The sequence below is a fragment of the Onychomys torridus genome, chromosome 16, assembly GCF_903995425.1.
Source record: "Onychomys torridus chromosome 16, mOncTor1.1, whole genome shotgun sequence".
NCBI lineage: Eukaryota > Metazoa > Chordata > Mammalia > Rodentia > Cricetidae > Onychomys > Onychomys torridus.
Window position 1 is genome coordinate 66,546,186 of NC_050458.1, and position 10,005 is coordinate 66,556,190.

The 10,005-nt window shown below is 52.4% G+C and overlaps 1 protein-coding gene across 1 annotated transcript; it reads right to left on the reverse strand.

Annotated features, from left to right (window-relative positions):
• Positions 1–751: 751 nt before the first annotated feature.
• On the reverse strand, positions 752–9,162 carry Krt74 (keratin 74). The gene is made up of 9 exons (XM_036207724.1): positions 8,692–9,162; positions 7,861–8,075; positions 7,061–7,121; positions 6,350–6,445; positions 5,969–6,133; positions 4,233–4,358; positions 1,953–2,173; positions 1,416–1,450; positions 752–945 (listed from the first exon to the last, which is right to left on the reverse strand). Exons 1-9 carry the CDS (start codon positions 9,160–9,162, stop codon positions 752–754), a joined length of 1,584 nt encoding a protein of 527 aa, XP_036063617.1.
• Between the last annotated feature and the right edge of the window lie 843 nt (positions 9,163–10,005).

Consider the following 10,005-nt stretch of genomic DNA (forward strand, 5'->3'; position numbering starts at 1 on the left):
AAAACATCATGAACCCTGCAGCCTGCCAGGCTTGAGCTGGCTTAGAGGCGTGTGCTGTGGGCTAGCTCAGCCACTCTGAGAAACAGCTTCCCTAGATGTCCCAAAGACGTGGCTTGTGCGTTCTCTGCAGGGTTAGGTGAGGACTAGAGGCAACACATACCAGCCTCTGACAACCTGGCACATAGTTGTAGGTGCTTGACAGGTGGAAGTGGCTATTATTCATAATGAAGGTGGTGGCACAAAGTGGTAAATAAAAAGGCTCCTCCATGTGGCTCTGTGAATAGGAGCTTGTGGGGCATCTGCAAACATGTACATCTTCTTCCTGAACCATCCAGTCACTCTACAATGGCCTGCCCCATGGGACAGAGGAAAGCTGCCAGAAGTCCCACCCACTCCGAGAAGGGCAGAAAATCCATACAATAGGAAATGTGACCTCCACACCCCTCCTTCCTCTCCATCTCCTTCCTCTCCCCTCTCTCTGGCTGATCACAGCCTCCTTAGCTCAAGAAGATGATGGTGGCTTGAGCCTCCTGCAAACTGAAGGCAAGACAAGCCAGAGGCTCACGTGGGACCTACTGACACGGGGGGACTGACTGCGGCTCAGAACTTGAAGTGGATAGTGGATAGTCAAGTGTACTAGAGACAGTCCTAAAACTCGGGGAACAGAGGGCTCAAGAGTGATGGGCATCTCTGGGCAGCAGCAAAGACATTCTTCCTCTGGACACTGAGGTGAGTGGGGTGGTGGGCTTTATCAAGTAGTCTTCTTGGCCAGGGTACCAACAGCGGTGCTCTTGTCCTGGGACTCCCTGGTGTCTCCTGCTCCTCTGGTCTTGGCCTGGTTGTTTCGAGGGGCGCTGGGGCTGCCCGCTGCATTGCTGGCCCCAAAGTCCGAGCTCATGGGGCTTGGGTGATAACCATAGCAACCATAGCTGCTGCTGATGACAGCTGAGGAGGAAGGGCCGAGACTGTCTGTCAGGAAGTGACAGCATCTACGATAACTGCCATCTCTGAAGACGTCCTGCCCATCCCACCACAGTCCTCAGAAGTCAACGTGCCTAGCCAGTGCAGTGAGTGAGGCCTTGTCAGGTGACAAATTGTGTAATGGGGGAACCATAGAGAACAGATACAGTGCCTGCCTTCTGGGGTATCCTGGGGAAGTGACCATTCCCCAGCCTTTCTCTAGACAGCAGTATCCCAAGAGATGGGCCACACAAAAAAAGAGCTGAGTGTGAACTTCAATCACTTTTTTCCAGGGGGCAAAAGATGGGAAATGTTGCTCTGATGCCAGCGAACATGCACAGGACAGTAACAGAAACTTCTAGGTGAAGTAAGATGGTGATTGGAGGTGCATCCCTGTATCCCTGTATCCCACGGTCCCTGGCTTCCTCAGCCCAACCCATCTCTAGGATACTCACAGATGCTCACAGAGGATGGGTTCTCACCAGACATCCTGCAATACAGAAAGTTAAGATAAGACCTCTCAGGAGGCTGAGGCAGGAGGACTGCCATGATTTTGAGGTCAGCCTTGGCTACAGAGAAAGACCCTGTTTCAAACAAACAAGCCAAACAAAAAAAGAATAAAACTGTCAGTGATTCAGCCGAGCCTTAGTGGACTCTTGCTTTTGTGTGCTTATTAGTGTAATTCATTCTTCTAGCAACACTTGAAGATTCAAATCTCATTTCTATAGATGGGGAAATAGAGACTGGGACCAGATTGCTGGCATGGGGCAATGGGGGCAATATGTCTGCCCCCACAGCTCCATTTGTATCACCACACAGCCTCCTGTGCATATGGCTAACCTCTGAGTTTACCTGGCAAACCATAGCTGCCCTCTCTCATGGTGTTTCCAACACTGTTTTCCTTATCTTTCTCCTCTAAAATGTCCCCTCAGCCAGAGAAACCACAGCTGTTTCTCCCTTGGCACCATGGCCTTGCCCTCCAGCACCCTCACCTGCACTCCTCGCCCTCCAGCAGCTTGCGGTAGGTGGCGATCTCCACGTCCAGCGCCAGCTTCATACTCATCAGCTCCTGGTACTCCCGCATCATCCGAGCCAGCTCCTCCTTGGCCTGCTGCAGGGCACCCTCCAGCTCATCCAGTTTGGCGCGGGCATCCTTGAGAGCACTGTCCCCTCGCTGCTCGGCGTCAACGATGGCCGTCTCCAGGTTGGAGCACTGGGGAATCAAGAAGAGAGAGATGATCAGAACATAAAATACAATCACATCACACCAGTTGTTAATCTCATTGATTTGATAGAGTCACCCGGAGACAAGGCTCTGGTTGTGCCTATGAGGGCTTGTCTTGATTGGGTTGGTTCAAGTGGGAAGACCCATCCTAAACATGGGCAATGCCATTCCCTGGCTTAGGTCCTGGATGACCTAAGAAAGAAGACAGCTAGCTGAGCTCAGGCGTTCATCATCCTCTGCTTCTTAACTGCAGGTGCAACTTGACAGTCTGACACCGCACTGGACCATGCTTTCCCACAGTGCCACCGTGTTGGACTATGCTCTCCCACAGCTGCCAAAGTAAGCCCTTTTCCCCTTGGGCTGCTTATGCCAGGGCACTTTTATCACAAAAGGGAAAATAGCTGAGACAGTAGTAAAGTAGCACAGCTGGAACCCAGGGTGCAGGAAGGAGCTGCAGAGCCAGCACCAGATCCCATTGCAGATGAACGATTAAAGTTGTTGGCCGGGAGACATCCGAGAAGGTAAAATTGATACTGCCCAAGCATAAGGACCTGAGTTCCGATCCCCAGAACATACATAAAAAGCTGGGTCTGGTCATGTACCCACTTATAACCTAAGAGCTGTGGCTGTGGGCAGAGAAGGCAGGATCACTACTGGGGCTTGCTGGCAACCAGCTTAGCTACAAGTTCAGAGGGAGACTTCGTCTCAAAACAGTAAGACAGAGTGGCAGATCAGGACGCAGGTGTTCTCCGACCTCCACACACATCCGGGTGTGGACACCTGTACACGCGTACATACACCACACGTACGTACACACACGTTTTTCAGAAGTCAGGAAAATGAGGCATTACAATAGGACCCTTGGGAGCTGATGGAAGCCAGGAGAGCAAGAAGAAATTTCAATAGTGCTGAAGTTGTCTAAAGCCTGAAGTCAAGGCCATCGTGGCTACAGGACCAGCCCACCAGATGCAGAAGAATCATTCCTGAGGTGCTAGCCACACTACCCCCAAGGATCAGACAGCATGCACCACCATACTCAGATTTCTGCTGCAGGGCACCCCTCCCCTTTGCCCCTGTTAGTACCAAGACAGAGGGGGGCTCCAGCCACACACACACACACACACACACACACACACACTGCAGGAGCTTTATCCAGGCTTCCTGAATGCTCCCATGTATGACCTGGATAGGCAAGGCAGCCTTTCCATAAAATAGCCCTAACTCGGGATGCTGGACTCTGAGGAAACTCCTAAGCTTCTGTAATTTCAAGGACTACCAGGAGGGCATTTATAACAGAGTCTATAAGCCAGACAACCATAGTTTTAAAAGTGTCCCTGTGTCCTGCTCCTCCATGAAGTCCCAGAGATTTAAGGAGAAGAGTCAATAACAATCCATTACTATCAGTGTTGATGTGGCTCCTCAGAGGGTCCCTGAAAGGAGCACACACACACACACACACACACACACACACACACACACACACACACACACACACACACACACACGCGTGCGCACACCATTTGGGAATTGCTGTTTCGGGTGAGACCAATGCAAAGGAAAGGGCCCTGTGCACAGGCGTGAGAATCCAGGGGACTTCATCTGCAGCTCACACTTCTGCCAGGGCCACGCCCCCACCACAAGGACCGGAATGCAGGGTGGCCACAGGGGGCCCTGTCATATCCCGTGCACCCAACCACTTGGGAGAAGGAGGCCCAAGTCCTGCTCTCGGAGGGCCACACACAAAGGCCAAGGGACGGGTGTGTTGGACACAGAAAAAACTTAAAGTAAGGCTCCCTGGGCATGTGAGCTCTGCCCTGTAAATGAAGAGCTGGGGAGGGCAAGTCACTGTTCCCTTCCTGCCCAGCTGTCTAATCTGCACAGTGGGTAAGCTAGAGGTGGACAGAGTCTTCCCCATGCCGATGCAGAGTGAGAAGGAGGCCTATGGTTGTTCCTGGACTCCCAAGCCCAGGAGGGAGACCCGCTTCTTCCTTAAGAGCAGCCCTGTGTCTCCATCACAGGACTGTAACTTTACCAGGTCACTGCCCACCTGCTTCTTCACGCTAGCGATATCACAGCGGATTCTCTGGATAAGCCGGTTCAGCTCCAACATCTCATTCCTGGTGTGTTTCAGGTTGTCCCCATGGCAGCCAGCTGCCAACTGCAGCTCCTGAATCTAGTGACCCAGAGGCAGGAGATGGTGATGAGACAGAAGAACAGGAGAGCACACCTACCCCAGGGAGCTTGAGATGATTCTGATGTGGAGGTGGTGAAGCCAGCACCTAGGTGCCCTTCCAGCTCTGACCAGGAAACCCCCTCACCCTGTCCTTTAGCAGAACCTGTATGTGGCCCAGCTTGTCTCCTGTCCTCTTTCCCAGGGTGGACAGGGGAGGTGCAGTTCCCACTGTCTTCTCCAGTGTGGGAGTTCTGACACCCATTTTGTTCATCATCCTGTATTCCGAGGGGCGTCTCCTAAATGTCCAACTTGGCTCTGCCCCGGCATTGCAGATGTAGCAGTAAGTAGGGCCTGCCCTGCTCTTTCTGAAGCTCATCCTCTCCTGCAGAACTTTCCCAGGCAAAGGTAAGAGGGGAAGGAAGGCTGGGGACGCATGTGTCTTTAGAAGGAATTACGAGTGGGATTGGGGTAGGGTGAGGGACTAGTGGTCCAGCTCTTCAGGAAAGAGGAAGTGGAATGTCCGTGGACTGGAACAAGGAACAGGAGAGGGTAGTGAGATTGAACTGCACCTGCCATCTGTGCTTGGTGGTACTGTTGGTGAAGTTAGGAAGGCTAATGTGTTAATATCTCCTCAGCTTGGCGCTATTGAGACATAAGTCCTAGTTAGAAGTTTAGGTCACTGGGGACACATCCTTGAAGGGGTATTGGGAACTGAGACATCCAGCCACTTTCTCCTACTCTCTCTGCTTCCAGAATGCCATGAAGTGAGCTGCCTTCTCTACCATAAGCTCCCGCCATGGTGTACTGTGCATCCCCTCTACCATAAGCTCCCGCCATGGTGTACTGTGCATCCCCTCTACCATAAGCTCCCGCCATGGTGTACTGTGCATCCCCTCTACCATAAGCTCCCGCCATGGTGTACTGTGCATCCCCTCTACCATAAGCTCCCGCCATGGTGTACTGTGCATCCCCTCTACCATAAGCTCCCGCCATGGTGTACTGTGCATCCCCTCTACCACGAGCTCCCGCCATGGTGTATAGTGGGTCCCCTGGGCCAAGTATCCACAGACTGAAACCTCTGTAGCCATGGACCAAAACAAACGTCCACTGCTCATAAGTTGATTTTTCTCACCACTTTGTTACAGAAATGGAAAGTTGACACATTAGTGACTGTGAAAATGGGGGTGAGTAGAGGAGAGGGCCTTACTCCACCCCTCATCTATTAGTCAGATCGCTCTTGGAATTCCAACTGGCTCCTGAAGGTCTTCCAACACCCTCATGCATAGCAGAAAGGGGCTCGGGGCTTTCCCTTCTCTCCCCACCTGGCTCCAGCTCACCCACCCTTACTCTATTCCTCCTTCCCTGTCTCACTGTACCCCCGTTCCCATAACTTCTTCTGCTTTACAATGGGAGCGCCTCAGTCTATGCCACCTGAGGACTAGCTGTCTGTCCCTGTTGGATTTGTCCACCCACACTAGTTGGATAACAGAGCTGAGAACTCCCTTTGGATAGAATGCCATTGGTCCCACTCTCATGCAGCATTTCTATGGTGCTGGTGGAGGGACCCTTTCAGGAAGGAAAGAGGCTCCCCCTCCCCCACCAGTGCCCACCTCAGTCTGGTACAGCGTCTCAGCTTCAGCCTTGCTCTTCAGGGCAATGTCCTCATAATGGGCACGGACCTCAGCAATTATGCTGTCAAGGTCCAGATCCCGATTGTTGTCCATGGACAGGATGACAGAGGTGTCACTGGCATGAGCCTGGAGCTGAGCAATCTCCTGAGTTGTGGATAGAAACAGTCAGGGCCCCCAGATCCTCACCGCTTCTCCATCAGGCTTCTGGGTCTGTGGTCTCTGAGAAAGTTGGTCACACTAGTCTCTGCAAGCATCTTTATCTGAGGTGGTCCTGAGTCCCTCCCACTGATGCCTCTCTGGGAAGGTCAGGGTCTCTCAGCTGGAGAGAGTTGGAAGTATGGGGGATGGGTGTGTCCTCACCGCATCGTACAGACACTTGAGAAACTTGATGTCTTTGTCCAGAGAGTCCACTTTGGCTTGAAGTTCCACCTTGACTGTGTAGGCTGCATCTGCATCCTGTCCAGAGGCCCCATAACATCATCAACACATCCCTCATCCTACCCATCACCCTGCCTCTGCTGCTGCCCTGTCCTGTAGCCATCTGACTTTCAACATGTTGATGCAGTCACTCAACATCAACTTTCCTCAGACTGACTGAACCTTTGGGAATGGAGGAAGGGAACAGGACCAGTCTTCCTTTGCTTCACCTACAGAACACACAGCCCAGAGAGGCCTTGCATTTCCTCAAGCTACACAGGAAGACCGAGCGGAGCCATGTTCTCCCAGTGTCTGCACAGGACTCCCTCCTGTCTCTTCCCATCCAGCATCTGGCTGTGTGTCCTTCTTCTCCAACTTGCTGGAAGCTATAACTCTGGTCCCACTGAAATTCAGCCCCTAAGCCCTCTCTAGGTGTCCTGGATGAAGTCCTGAGTGGAGCTGCTTAGAGTACAGGTTCAAGAGAGTCCGAAGCCCAAGGCTGCTTCGGAGCTCACCTTCTTCCCTTTTAAAAATATATTATTCACTTTTTGTTTGTTTGTTCTTTTTTTTCAAGACAGGGTTTCTCTGTGTAGCCCTGGCTGACCTGGAACTGAGATTAAAAGCGTGTGCCACCACTGCCGGGCCTGGGCTCACCTTCTTAAGCAATACAAACTCATTCTCCGCTGCTGTGCGTCGGGTGATCTCCACCTCATACCTGTGGGAGAGGGGAGAAGATGGCAGAGGTCTGCCTGTCTGTTGAGAAACCTCTTTCCACTACAGGGAAAGCCCTGGGTTTAGTGGGATCTCTGGGCTTTATAATTTGAGTGTTACGTGTGCCCCACGGATGCACACATTTGAACACTTGGTCCCTAGCCTGTGGTGCTATTTCAAAGGCTGTGGAAGCTTCTAGTCATGGGCCCTAGATGGCAGCCATATAGCCGGAGGGGCAGGGCTGAAGAGTTCAAGCTTGACCATACTTCCGGCCTCGGCTCTCTGCCTCATGCTTGGTAGCATGAGACAGCCCCTGCCCATCACCACCTAGCTCCCAGCTGCTGTGTTTCTGCCCCACCACCACCTCCACCACAAAGGTCAGTATCCCCTCACACTGTGAGCCAAAAGGACTGTATCTCCTCACACTCTAAGCCCAAACAAACCTCTCCTTCCTTAAGCTGCCTCCTATCAGGCACTGGTTTCAGTGATGAGAAAAGCAGCTGATATGCCAGAAGTGAGTGCCAAGAGGCCAGTGGTGTCAGTAAGAACCTTGGATCTCCTCACTGCATCCCAGGAAAATACCCAAACGCCTATACAGAATCCTTTACCCACAACGGAGGGCCAGTGAACCCGGGGACTCCTACCTATCTGCCTGAGAAGATGTTACCACAGGGCGGATACCTCTCCATATCCAGAGAAGACCACATGAGCCCCTGACCCTGGAGCTTTGGTGGCCTGCTCACCTTTTCTTGTAGTCCTCCACCACATCCCTCATGTTCCTCAGCTCTGAGTCCAGCCTTAACCTGTCCCCAGACAGCATATCCAGATGCTTGCGAAGGCTGCCGATGTGGGCCTCATAGATGGGCTCCAGGCTCCTCTTGCAGTTGCTCAGGTCCAGCTGCTGCAGCAGCTCCCACTTGGTCTGCAGCACCTGGTTCTGCTGCTCCAGGAAGCGCACCTGGAATGCAAACCCACAGCCACCTGAAACCATACAGCTATTATCATGCCCCATGGACGTTCGCCATTGACTTCCCAAGAGAAGGGGAGTTTTGTGAAATCCTGTGGGTCAAGCCCTAACTGTCCACCAGCAGTTCTTCCTGGGAGACACCATTAACAAGTGCATTCCTTCTGGGCCTCAAGTCACTGAGCACTTGCCTAAGATACAGCATTCTAACTTCTTCTGTGGCTTGACCCTGGACCCAGGAGACATTCCCTTAGGTCTAAATGTGCCTCCCTGGTCTGTGGACCCTGCCTTCTGGATTGTGCTTAATTCTCTCATTTGTTCACATTCTTAAAACAAACAAACAAACCTGCGGACACCTCCCAAAATTTGACCTTCAGGAACTCACCACTTTTCTCAAAATAAGGCTACCTCTATCCATTTCCCACCTTCTCTGTAAGATTTCCAAAGGAGGTAACCTTCATTTATTCCCCATTCCAGGCACCTTGTAAATCTATTCTCTTCCCCTTGAGATGAGGGACCACCCATCCAGGCCCCATCACATCCATCCATTGCCCAGGAAACAGGAGAATTGCTACTATATAGCATCATTATGACTTCCGAAAAGACTCACCTTGTCGATGAAGGAGGCGAACTTGTCATTCAGAGCCTTGATCTGCTCCCGCTCCTGCGCGCGCACCTTCTGGATCTCCGGGTCCAGCTCCACAGTGAGTGGGACCAACAGGCTCTTGTTGACAGTGACGCGGTGGATGCCTCCAGGCAGACACAGGGATGGACAAGTGGGCCCCAGGGCCATACTACCAAACATGCTGTTGGCAAAGCCGCTGGCTCGCGCCCCTCCATATCCAGAGCTATGCCCAAAGCTGTGCCCTGTGGCCCGAGCACTGCCGCCTGCCACACTGAAGGTAGTATGCCGATTCCTTCCAAGACTGTAGAGGCTCCTGCTGCTGAAGTCAGCCCCTGCCCTGTGGCCAGTTGCCTGGCAAGCAGCCACGCTGTCCATGGGTTTCCTTGGCACCATGGCAGAAAGCACACTGAAGTTGCTCTTGGCACTGCCAGACCTGAAGTTCAGTTGCCAATTCATGGTGGAGTGTGATGGAGCTAGAGCTGTATAGTCATACAATGCTGGGGCACAAGAAAGCTGTCTCCTTTTATCCCCACTGAGCCCAGGACACCGGAAAGGGGCGTCTCTCCACTATCTCCTTCCCCTGCTGAAGGGCTGAGCTAATATGCAGAGTACAGATCTCCAAGGCTTTGAGCAACAAAGCACTTTTGATAGAAAGTGGAATATGCTGCCCTTGCACGCTGCAGTGGTCTAATTTAAAGTTTATCTGTTCCATAATTAGGGACCTGCAAAGTTATCCCCTCAGCGATCTCTTAGCTTTACTTTTCCAGTGATGCCACCTTCCTGCTTATCTACCAACAAGGCATGGGATAAATGCTTGCCTTCATCCAAGGAGGGGTCCTCTGCACACTCCAGGCTTCTCCCGTCTCCTGTCATCTGATCTTCTTGAGGAAGGGGTACTGAGAAAGGAGAGGCTCTGTCCTCCAGATCTGGCTAAATCAAAAAAGAAGGTCCATAGAGTCACCGTTTGGGTCGTGCTAAGGACCATAGCTGTCCAGCAGTAGACAGGCCCCGGGACAGAGTAGAAGTTAGAGCCAGCATCCGTCTGACCCCTGCTTGCATGAGCGCTCTGTGGGCTTTCTGTGTTGGGCAGGGAGTGCCTGGCATAAGGTGACTTCAAAGATGCACTTTCCTCAGTGAGACGCTTCTCAGGCAGCCACCATTTCCTCCAGTGGAATTTTCTCTCCTGGCTGAGGCTTTCTGTCCCATCCTAAGATCCCAGGCAGGAGCTGGACAGTAGCCGACCTCTAGCTGTGTAGACACATCCTGGATAAAGCTGGTCAGAGGCAGGGATCCCTAGGC

What these genes read in the sequence shown, in the direction of transcription:
- Krt74 (XM_036207724.1), bottom strand. Translation starts at nt 9,162, where the DNA reads ATGAATTGGCAACTGAACTTCAGGTCTGGCAGTGCCAAGAGCAACTTC. An exon ending in TCGCCTCCTTCATCGACAAG is followed by an intron (nt 8,076 to 8,691) that starts GTGAGTCTTTTC and finishes TTTGCATTCCAG; the next exon opens with GTGCGCTTCCTGGAGCAGCA. An exon ending in TCAAGTGTCTGTACGATGCG is followed by an intron (nt 6,134 to 6,349) that starts GTGAGGACACAC and finishes TCCACAACTCAG; the next exon opens with GAGATTGCTCAGCTCCAGGC.